Source organism: Macrobrachium nipponense, chromosome 42 (genome assembly GCF_015104395.2).
Source record: "Macrobrachium nipponense isolate FS-2020 chromosome 42, ASM1510439v2, whole genome shotgun sequence".
In the NCBI taxonomy this organism is placed as follows: Eukaryota; Metazoa; Arthropoda; class Malacostraca; order Decapoda; family Palaemonidae; genus Macrobrachium; species Macrobrachium nipponense.
The window spans coordinates 21,920,923-21,933,433 of NC_061103.1; the positions used below are offsets into that span (position 1 = coordinate 21,920,923).

At 41.0% G+C, this 12,511-nt stretch overlaps 1 protein-coding gene across 1 annotated transcript in view; it reads right to left on the bottom strand.

The window, feature by feature from the left end:
- Positions 1–1,150: 1,150 nt before the first annotated feature.
- LOC135213295 (leucine-rich PPR motif-containing protein, mitochondrial-like) overlaps positions 1,151–12,511 on the bottom strand; it is a 90,939-nt gene continuing 79,578 nt past the window's right edge. The window contains exon 14 of the mRNA XM_064247276.1: positions 1,151–1,234. Within this exon, the coding sequence (XP_064103346.1) occupies positions 1,151–1,234 (84 nt within the window). The remainder of the gene's footprint in view (positions 1,235–12,511) is intronic.

A 12,511-nucleotide genomic window follows, 5' to 3' on the forward strand; every position in this document is an offset into this window, starting at 1 on the left:
AGCTACACAACCAAAGGACCCGCCCTCCCCCCCAAGAAAAAAAATAGTTTTCAAGAACCTGTGGGCAACGTCCTTGTGTCCTCTTGCATGCACTGTATTGGCAGTAGAAACTGATGATGAGTAGGAGGCATGCTTAATCAGTTCACATCAAATGGAATGTGTCTGGTTGACTGCTGTGCTGAGTGTACTACTGCAAACCTGTGCATTCACACTGTCAATAGAGGAGATCATAAGACACCTCACCCCTACTCTTCATTCTGGATGTTGGCATAGAAGAATGGCTCCATGTATGATGATAAATGGTGGTCTGGGTAGGCAAAGTGTGGTCTTTGTTTTTCAGTCACTAACAAGTTAAGTTTGAATTGGTTTGATTCAAGGAAGTTAGGTTGGGTGAAAAGGCACTAGAACTGTTCTGACAAGATGGTGGCACTTGAAAGTCTGTACATGAAGTATGGTAATACTAATTACACGAAAAGGTTTACCATAAAAAACACACGAAAGTCTATACATAAAGTACGGTAATATTAATTGCAAGAAAGGTTTACCATAAAAACACATGATCTAAAATTATAACAAATCTATTTTTGATGTTTTCACAATATATTGGGAGAAAAAGTGGGACATTTTTACTGGAACATCTTTATTAAATATTTACATATTTATCTTCTATACTGGGGATATCTATTGAATTAATTATTTACATACTCACCTTCTAAACTAGTAAATTTTACACAAGTATTTTCTGATATCTCTCCCAATCCTAATTACAAGCTGGACACTACAATGCTTGAAGTTCTCACAATATATTGGGAGAAAAAGTGGGGCATTTCTACTGGGATATCTTTATTGAATTAAATATTTACATTTATCTCCTATACTGGGAATATCTTTATTGAATTAAATATTTACATATTCACCTTCTAAACTAGTAAATTTTACACATGGGTATTTTCTGATAAATCTGCCAGTCCTTATTACAAGCTGGACACTACAAGGTAAATTGTAACATATTGCAAACCATATTGATTGCATTATTCATATACAGTATATATATACAATATAAAATGATAAATTAACTTAATACCTACAATGCAAAAACCATCAACATTTCAACAAATGTACAAAATACATAGAAACCACTAAACTATCTTCAGGGCTTTCCTTCATTATCACTACTACTGCTGCTGCTGCTGCTGCTACTGCTACTGACATTTTGACGATTCTTCCTTGCCTCCTGCAAATGAATATTTGAAAATGAATATTTGAAACTAAAAATTGACATTTTTTAATCAAATTGCATTTTGCATAGCTAACAAACCTGAGGTTTTAACAATAGGATAAAGCAGTTGTATATTAAACTGAATATAGAATTTAGGCCACAGGTCAAGCACTGGGACCTGTGAAGAAGTCATTCAGTGCTGAAACGGAAATCTTCTAGAGCAAGATGGAAATCCGGGAAAATCGAAATTGTAAAGCAAGGAATCAGTGCCATCTGGCAACTCATGTATATACCAGGTGGATGTTGGTCCCTGGCCAGGCTTAGAACCTTGAGCACCAGTCTTAATTCAACTGCCTTGGAGAGTAGTGTGTCGCTTTGCTCTTCTTCCCCCAAGCCAGTTTTTTGTTCGAAGCCTGTACATTGTTTAATGTTTATTCAGTCCAGAAGTTCCGGGGACATCAATGTTTGTAGACAGCCTTCTTTGTTTTGTATTGACCTGCCTTGGGACAGATGCAAATTGCAGTAGATGTGCCATTTTCTTCTGCTTTGTCATCGCTTGTGTTACTAGTATGCTGGCTGGTCCATCTCCCAAGGGGATATTACCCCTTCAGGGAGAGAGGGCCCAGCTACTTTTTGTTCTTTAGTATTTTAATTTTGTTGTATTGAAGAAAATTTGAAAACATTTATATTGACATTGTTTTTATGTACCTATCTTTCTTTTATCTTCCTACACAATTTCTGGGAACTTGGTTATGCTTTAGTCTTTCATAATTTGTGAATTTTTGGCCTTTGGGATGTTTGAGACATATGGGTTCGAGTTGCAGACGTTTTTGTTAGGATTCGGCTGTCTAACATAGGAGTATATTCCCGCATGTCTTCAATACAAATTTTAATGGCGTATGATTGCCACCTTCCTGTCTGCTTGTAGGACCAATTGTGATTGTCGTCTTGTCTTTGTCATTTTGGTGGGAGTGAGGCGTGAGTTTTATGGCTCACTCCTGTCTTTCCCTCCATCCTTACATAAATATGATTTTTTACCCTCTCTCAGGATAGGAATCTTCTTTCCTGAGGGAGGGAGAATATTAAGTTTCTTACAGGCTCTTCAGTTGTCAGCCCTGCTTCACTTCCCTGAGACAGAGATAAAGATGCCACTTCACTAATTTTTTATTTGTGTTTGTGCTGTGAAGAAAGTGAGACTTTGGAAGCAGTTAATACTGTCGGTAGTGTGTTCCTTGCTGTCATTGGAGCCCCTTGCTAGCTGAACAATACGGGGTCGTCATGTGGGGATACCAACCTTACGGACTGCTTTGTATATGGCCTACCTATGAAGTTCGACTTAGTACCCTTTTATTTCATGATATAATTATATGACTGTTTTGTTTTAACGTTTTCCTGCACTACTCACAATGTTCTCTCTCTCTCTCTTTCAGTAACAGAAATCTGCTGTGTGGTGTCATATATGGGCCTGTGGCATCATGGCTTCTGCTGACTGCATAGTTGATGTTGCTGCATTTAACTGAGGGGCAATCTCTCCAAAAAAAAAAAAAAAAAAAAAATTAAGGTCTAAGCCTTTGAGAGAACAGGTAAGTATCTAAAAACCAAACTTTCTGGGATTAAACACATGTGATATGGCCAAATTAATTGGATTTGTTAACACTCCTCCCTCCCCTTGTCAGAGAGGGATAAGCACTACTGGGAAGCAGATTTGTTTACTGTAAAGGAACAAACCAAACAACTGCAACCAGTATGGCTGCCACATTCACCTGTATCAGACCAGTTCCAGCTTATGTCATGTCTTATTCTTCAACCCAATTGAAAAGGAAGTGAAGGTGGCCGACTGAAGTCAGGAACCAGCATTCAAAACCCTATGAACTGACCAGTTCTGAAATGCTAGAGGGGCATTTAAGAGGAACTCATTCCTCTGATGTCATATGCACTAGCCAGCATTGACTCTATTACACACTATCCGGTGAGAAGTATGCTTGCTTAATCACCTCACTTGGCCAGAATGAAAAGGAGATTTTGGAAACTTCAATTCTAGACTGGCCAGTGCAAACTTAAAGTCTACGATACCTAGGCCTTAGGTGGAGACTCCTTCAGATAGCAGCACAGAACTCTGACAGGACAAAGCAAAAACTCATGCAAATCACTGTCCACCAATTCAATCAGGGAAAGAATGACATCTAAACAAATCTGCCATCATGAACCGAGGGATTTTGAGTCTTGCCTACAAATTCCAAGACAAATGCAAAGGCCACTGATCTCCAACCCCTGGTGTTTTTACTGTCATAACTCAGGGTTAGATTCCTGACTGACAATTTAGGTAGAGGTTTAAATGGCATAATATGAAAGAGACTACTCATGACCAGAGTAAGATCCCACATTGCAGGTTAGAGATTTCCCAGGATGAAGAGATGTCCAAGCCTTTCAAGTGCAGGATCAACCCAAAGGTGGCCTTGTAGTCCCTGAAAGTTGAGATGAAAAGAGCTTTTTGTTTCTGTGAAAATAGAAAATCCACTAACAGCTCACTGAAGTTCAGATTGGAGAGAAACACTGTCGACAATTCCAACCACAGTAGACGGCCCACTTGCCCTGGTAAACTGCTGACGAAGACCTCCAGGGATAGCTGGACATCTGGCCTGCCGCTTTGTGAGAAACTCTTGCTCTCGGGAGATACTCGATAGTCTCCAGCCATGAACGACAGACACCGACTAATGGAACCTTTCCACATGAGGCTGGCAGAGGAGGTCCCATGGAGGACCCCCCAGATGCTGACCCCTTGGCGTGGGTAGGGGGCTCACGGACCAGCAGCTGGGCTCTGATGCCTGGTAGGGTTGCTTTCTCACTGGTCCTTGGGGCCCAGCTGCTGATCCAACTAAATTAGTCAGAACTTTTCCTTCTTTCTGCAATTTTTTCATTCTTATCACATCCTTCTCCTTCATGTAATATTTTTTACTAGCATTTCGGATTATGTGGAATTTCCACCTTTGCTGAAATTTACTGGATCTGTTAAACAGAAAAGATATAGCTGGGACTGAGTTTTATATCTGAAGCTAAATAGAGGGAACCATGGCAGGACCATCAACTGCCCGATAATGTTCGGACCTGAGTGATATCAGGCGGAACTATTTTGCAGGGCTGGACCACGGATTCCAGGGGGGTCTAGTTTTGTGGATAGAAAACTCTGCATTCTGTCCAGTTTGCCCATAATGTGATTAGGGTAGGGATGATTGTATTCTAGTAATACTCTCAGTCCTATCAAGCGGGTTTGGCTTTCACTTGGGGCCACTCTAATCATGTTGTGCCATCCCCTGTGGAGTAGGGTAGGGACACGGACATTTGGGAGTCGGTTCTCACTTGTGCCATTAGTGGAAGAATAAACTGCATGAAAGACTGATGATATCTTTTTAAGGTTTTCAGGTTTTTTTTTTTTCATTCACTTTAATCTTTATGAAAAAAACAAATAAAGATTCAAGTACCCCTCTGTACCCTTTGATGGTAGTGAATCGGCACAGTCGATGACTGCTGGAACCTCCCTTGACAATCTTCCTATGGAAAAAAAAAGCCAAATCTTCCAGTGTAATTACACTGAAACCCTATGCTCCAGTACAGAGTAAAGGGAAATTGAGCAGAAATGTACGTACATGAAATTGGACCAGGAATTTTTGAAAAATCTTATAAATATTTAACTTTTAATCTGGAAGAAGCTAGTTATGATATTTTTTATGTCTTTATCGCGATATTGTAAAGTGTTGTGGCCGAGAGCCTAAGATTTCTTATGAAGGTAGAGGAAAGCTGGCGGTGGAATCTACCTCAGCAAAAGAAAAATATTATCTCACCTTGGAGGAGTCAAAGTACAATGTGCAGTACATGCATTTTGGAATTACTCCAAGGGAATAATATATGCTCCCCAACTGATGATGTACTCCGAAGAAAAACTTGTAGAGGAATTAAAAGATCAAGGTGTAATAAGAGTTGAGCGAGTGATGAAGAAGAAGGTAAATGGAGTCTTTGTACCACTTCCCAATTTAATTATTACATTTAATTCTACTCGATTACCTACTGTAGTAAAAGCAGCCAGGCTACGTTTCAAGATTAAACAATATATCCCAAGACCGAGGAGATGTTTCCATTGTCAAGAATTTGGACATATGTTAGGGTCCTGTAGACAGAAACTGCAAGGCAAGCCTGCCACATGTGTCAAATGCAGTGAACCAGAGCATGACATATGTAATAAACAAGCCAGATGTATACAGTGGAGAAAATCATCCATCATCTTCACTTAAATGTGATGTATACATCATGGAAAAAGAGATTCAAGCTTTAAGGGTAACAGAACGTATCACATTTAGGGAGGCAAAAGAGAGAGTATTGAATCAATATGTTAGACCAGGAATATCCTTTTCCAGTGTTGCTGCCAACCAAAAATGAAATATAAATGTTAATAAGGATAATTCAAATGTTAATAAGGATAATTCAAATTAAAAAAACTGGTGATGACCCATACCCATGCCTCTTTGGAGGCGGCGCCAATTGTTGCTGGCGCTCCTTCCTCTTCGGAGGCTGCGCCAGTGATTTCTGGTGCTCTTGCCTCCCCGGAGGCTGCATCAGTGATTTCTGGTGCTCCTGCCTCTTTGGAGGCTGCGCCAGTGATATCTGGTGCTCCTGCCTCCTCCAAGGCCGTGCCAGTGATATCTGGTGCTCCTGCCTCCTGGAAGCCGTGCCAGTGATTTCTGGTACTCCTGCCTCTTCGGAGGTGGTGCCAGTTGATTCTGGCACTCCCGCCTCTTTGGAGGCGATGCCAAGGGTTTCTGGCACCCTTGCTTCTATAGAAGCAGAACCAGTGATTTCTGGTACACCTTCCTCTGTGGAGGCTGTCGGGTATACCTGGCACTCCCACCTCTCTGGAGGCTGTACCCGTTGTAAATGCTTTGGAAGATGCACCAATGTCCAATCCTCACACCCCTCCTCAGGCGACACCAGCTTTGTCTGCTGTTCCTGAGACTGATAACCCTCTAAAAAGGAAGGCAGCCCTAAACAATCGGTCTCCTTCCAGAAAAAAAGAGCAAGGCTGTAAGCTGAAAGCTCTTAAAGGAGGCTCTAATGTAACAGCCTCTAAAGGAAAGTAAAATTCATTAATTTTCTCCAGTAGAACTGTCAGGGATTAAGAGCTAAATGGGAAGAATTAAGGCTGCTCATATCAGAAGTGTCTCCTGTTTGTATAGCTCTGCAGGAGACCATGATTGGTAATAATATGTGCCCCAGCCCACGTCGTTTTATATGTTCGAAATGACAACCCTCAAAATCCTATCAGTATCCAATCAGCATTGCAAGTGATAGGTGTACAAATCCATTTGCAAAGAAAATATACAGTATGCTCTCTCTATCTACCACCTAACGAAGTCTTCCCTATCAATGAATTTAAATCTCTTATTCAACAGTTACCATGTCCTTTTGTTATTTTGGGAGATATGAATAGCAGACACCCTCTATGGGGTAACATCGTCACCAATCAAAGAGGAAGGTGCTTAAGTTCCATCATAGAAAATGAAAATGTGGGGATCCTCAACTCTGGGGAGTCTACGCATTTTCATGTTCAAACAGGCACGTTATCAGCAATTGATTTATCTATATGTAGTGATGACTGTCTTATTGACTTTAATTGGAACTGCCCTTCATGTTATCAAATACGATGATTTTTCATGTTCGTTCTTGTAAGCTGCCGCCTTCCACTCTTCCGAAAATATACAGTTGGAAAGAGTGCAAATTTAGCGATCGATGTGTCGATTTTATAAATGTTCATGCTTTTATGTTTAAAATGTGTATGAAAATATATTACATATAAGGTATTTTTATTTTTATCCATAAGTACGATACAAATTAAGGCAGCTTTTGTAACTACCCTCCACATTGTCTGAGGATGTTTTTTTATGTTCGTTCTTGTCCGCCACTGTTCCGAAAAATACATGGTGTTATTTTATTAATTTGGGAGATAATTATAACTCATTTTGTTAATGAAACTTCAGTGGCACTACGCATGTCCATTTGAAGTCTTTGTACCCTTCACATGATGAAGACAATAGGTTGTTCAGTCGTGCCCGAGTAATACAATTTTAATTTATATCATTGAATCACCTTTCTATAACAAATTATATTTACATATGTTGCATAAATTTATTTATTTTAGAAGATAAAACTTGCATATACATTTGATTTTGCAAAACTGCAATTTGTTTGTTTTTCCATGGGATAGAAGTACAAAATATAACTCCGCAAATCGGTCAAATTTTGGCTTTGTTGCTTGAGCAAAAATTTGAGGTAAGACCGTATGAGCTCGAGGTGCCGCTGCTACGTAGATGGCATAGTGACAAAAATTAAGATAAGCACAGAAGAAAAAGTAAATATGCATCTTTTCCATAAATCCTTTAAAAAGTTATACATTACTTCACTGTATCCAAGAATATTGTATGTATTCTCATATTATTGTATTATAAAATACTATGGCAAATCTAAGCCAGTATTCCGTGGAGCAGCCAATGTTTTGGTTTGAAATCAGCTGATGGCAAATAAGAGTTTGTTTCGCCATATTTAATGCAATTCTGAGCAAATTTTCTTGCTTCTAGTTAGCATAAACGAATACCTATATACTTGACGTATATGAGACAAGGTTATTTTTCCTTATACGACATGATTTTTAGGTTGAAATATGAATTCAATATATCTCATGATTGTGAACTAATTTTTTTTTCGTTAACAGGATTACATTGGCTGCATGTTTATTGCGCAAAAAAATTATGTAATTCCATTCGCAATTTTCTTTTATATCATCGTAATACGAACTTTACGTTATTCATCTTATATCGGTGTGAAACCATCAGTAAAACGTGTTCTTTCAAGCACAGTAGTTTTGATTAAAATGATTTTCTCTCAATTTCATCTACAGTTGTGTTTAATGGCATACGTTTACTGGAGTTTTATCCTTGTTGCCGATGCATGATAATAGTCATTAGCAGCTTGAACAATTTTCTCTGCTTCAGTTATAACTAGGTTTAAATTTAACAGCATATTTCCCAATTGATCTTTGATCTATATTGATCTATTTTACATATTACATTAAGATATCTCGGTTCTATTCTACATAACGTCATTTATAACAACTACTGTAATAGTGTACTGTAGTACAATGACTGAAATACAAGCCAAATGGATGTTATCCAATTCGATTGTACTTGGGAAAAAAAAAGTTTCTCGTTCGGTTGTTCATGGCTGTAAACGATTACAAAACTTGCTGTAAACATTTACGCAACAAGTTTAACGTTAAAACCATACTTTCATCATTCTCTTTTGCTGTTTTTGAACTTACGTAACTAGAAGATGGGATAAAGTTGGGAAATTGTAATTTGGTCTCTCATAAAATCGGATTATTGTAAGACAAATTATCGTAACTTGAACACTACAGTTCCTGTAAACTGTATAAAACCTTATTATATCTTTACATACTCTAAATATGATATTGTTATGTTACAATAAAGTTTCATACATACTTACCTGGCAGATATATACATAGCTAAGACTCCGTCGTCCCCGACAGAAATTCAAATTTCGCGCCACTCGCTACAGGTAGGTCAGGTGATCTACCGGCCTGCCCTGGGCGGCAGGACTAGGAACCATTCCCGTTTTCTATCATATTTTCTCTCTTCCACCTGTCTCCTGCGGGGAGGCTGGGTGGGCCTTTAATTGTATATATCTGCCAGGTAAGTATGTATGAAACTTTATTGTAACATAACAATATCATTTTCATACAATCAACTTACCTGTCAGATATATACATAGCTGATTGGCACCCTTTGGTGGAGGGTAAGAGACAGCTACTTATGGAATAGACAGGTAAACAACATATGTTGTAGGTATAAATAAAACCTTGGTTCCTACCTGATAGGTGGTAGACTTCGTGGGTGTTAGCCCAGTAGTCTGCATCACCTCAAGAAACTTTAGCGAGATATATGATCTATGGCCAAGAGTTCTTGTGGGTCTGCCGAATGGGTCTTATCCGCTTACTCGGCAGAGCCTGAAAGGACTTTGTCAATGGGTGCTGATCCACTTATATGACAATACACCTTATGAAGGAGCACACAACCAATCCCGACCACCTGATCCTAACCACATGTTAGAAATAAAGATTGTTCCGAGTTATCCCCGAACTCTTCACAACAACCATAACTCAAAAAAAAAAAACACACTACGCACACATACATAATTTTCTAAAAAAAATTTTATACTCATCTAATTAGATATGACAAGAGTCTCTTACTGAACAACATAGACGGCCGCCCATGCTAAACCAAGTCCTTCTTGTTAGAAGAGACTCCAGACCATATCTAAAAAGAAGGAAAGTATATACTTAAGGATTGGTGTCGGCTCCCGTACCCAGGATCGTATCCGCCGATACGAAAGGACCCAGAGAATAACACTTCTCATAGGTCACACGAACGTCTTTCAAGTAATGAGATGCAAATACTGAGTTGCATCTCAAAAAAGTCGTATCTATGGTTTTTAAGCGACATATTCTTATGAAACGAGAGAGACGTTGCTACTGCTCTCACTTCATGAGCTTTCACTTTCAACAGTCGAAACTCTTCGTCAGGACAGACCTTATGCGCGTCTGTAATGACGTTCCTCACAAAGAATGCCAGAGCATTCTTGGACATCAGTCTTGTGGGGTCTTTTACCGCGCACCAAAGACCTTGCCTAGAGCCTCCCATCTGATGCTTTCTCTGCAGGTAGAACTTCAGAGCTCTTACAGGGCATAGAGACCTCTCTGTTTCTCTGCCTACGAGACTCGATATGCCTTTGACTTCGAATGACTTAGGCCAGGGATTCATGGGATTCTCGTTTTTAGCTAAAAACAGGGTCTTAAACGAGCAAATAGCCGAGTCTCCCTTGAATCCTACTTTATCCTGCAGAGCATGTAATTCACTAATTCTCTTTGCCGTAGCTAAAGATAATAGAAATAGGCATTTTCTGGTGATGTCTCTAAACGATGCCAGATGAGGAGGTTCGAACTTTTCGGATGAAAGGAACTTGAGAACCACGTCTAGGTTCCAGTTAGGAGGGACCGGTTCCTTAGACTTTGAAGTCTCAAAGGACCTTATGAGATCGTGGAGATCTTTGTTATCTGCCAGATCTAATCCTCTATTCCTGAAGACTGCCGAGAGCATACTTCTGTATCCCTTTATTGTGGATACAGCTAGATGAGATTGCTCTCTCAGGAATAGAAGGAAATCCGCAATTTCCGCTACAGAGGTAGTGGAGGAGGACAACTTCTTAGTTCTACACCACCTTCTAAAAACCTCCCACTTTGACTGATATACTTGCCTAGTGGAGGTTCTGCGGGCTCTCGCGATCGCGCTTGCAACTTCGCGAGAAAACCCTCTCGCTCTGACGAGTCTTTCGATAGTCGAAAGGCAGTCAGAGCGAGAGCGGGGAGGTTTTGATGATACCTCTTGAAGTGTGGCTGTTTGAGAAGATCCATCTTTCTTGGTAGGGATCTGGGAAAGTCTACGATCCACTCCACCACCTCCGTGAACCAATCTTGAGCCGGCCAAAAGGGGGCTATCAATGTCACCCTCGTCTCCTTTGAAGCCACAAACTTTTTCAGTACTAGTCCCAGGATTTTGAATGGCGGAAAAGCATAGACGTCTACGTGAGACCAGTCCAGCAGAAGGCGTCTACCATAAGAGCTCTGGGGTCTTCCACGACCGAGCAAAAGACTGCCAGCCTTTTGGAGATGAATGTGGCGAAGAGATCCACATGAGGGGTCCCCCACAGAGACCAGAGATCTTGACACACCTCTTCGTGTAGGGTCCACTCTGTATGAAGGACCTGGTTCCTCCTGCTGAGTCTGTCCGCCCTCACATTCTTTACTCCCTGAACGAACCTTGTAAGAAGGGAGATGTTCCTCTGAGACGTCCAAAGTAAAAGATCTTTCGTCAGTTCGTAAAGGAACGAGGAGTGAGTCCCTCCTTGTTTTCGAATGTAGGCAAGTGCCGTGGTGTTGTCTACATTTACTTGCACTACTTTGTTCGAAACAAGAGGTTCTAGACTCTTCAAAGCCAGGTGTACGGCGAAGAGCTCTTTGCAGTTTATGTGCCAAGACACCTGCGCCGTTTCCCAGGTGCCTGACACCTCCTTCGAGCCTAATGTTGCTCCCCAACCTTTCTCCAACGCGTCAGAGTACAACACTAGGTCTGGGTTCTGGATTTTTAGAGAGATCCCTTTGTTCTCTTTCAGAGGGGCAACCACCATTCCAAGTGCGGTCTTATCTCCATGGAATGGGGAAAAGGCGTCTGAAAGTTGTCCGGTTTTTTCCAACTCCAAGACCTCTTGAGGAAGAATTGAAGCGGACGTAAATGAAGTCTTCCTAGCGGGAAGAACTGTTCGAGCGAGGAAAGGGTCCCTAGAAGGCTCAACCATTCCCTCGCCGACGTCTGTTCCTTCCTTAAGAAGAGAGAGACTTTCTGCAAACCTTTTGCGATTCTCTCTTGCGAAGGAAATACTCGAAAACCCCGAGAATCCATCTGAATCCCCAGATAGACTAAGTTCTGTCTGGGGGTCAGCTGCGACTTCTCGAGGTTCACGAGTAATCCCAACGCTCTGATCAGGTCTAAAGTTAACGTAAGGTCCTCCAAGCACTGTCTCTCTGATCTGGCCCTGATGAGCCAGTCGTCCAGATACAGAGAGATATTTACTCCTTTGAGGTGAAGAAACCTCGCCACATTCTTCATCAGGCTTGTGAAGACCTGAGGAGCTGTGGAAAGGCCGAAACACAAGGCTCTGAACTGAAAGATCCTTCCCCCCATCATGAAACGGAGGTTCTTCTTCGATGAAGGGTGGATCGGGACGTGAAAATAGGCGTCCTGGAGATCTAGAGACACCATCCAATCTCCTTGTCGCAATGACGCAAGAACTGAGGCAGAAGTCTCCATCGAGAACTTCTCCTTCTGAACAAATTTGTTCAGAGAGCTGACGTCTAGTACTGGTCTCCAGCCTCCCGAGGCCTTCGCAACCAGAAAAAGGCGATTGTAAAACCCCGGGGAGTTTTGATCCAGTACTAGTTCTATCGCTCTCTTGTCCCACATCTGTTCCACCATCGATCGAAGAGTATCCCTCAGCACAGGATCCTTGTACTTGGCTGTTAGTTCCCGCGGTGTTGACGTTAGGGGAGGAGTGTTCAGGAAAGGGATACGATATCCCTTCCTTATTACAGACATCGATGAAGCGTCTGCGTTTATA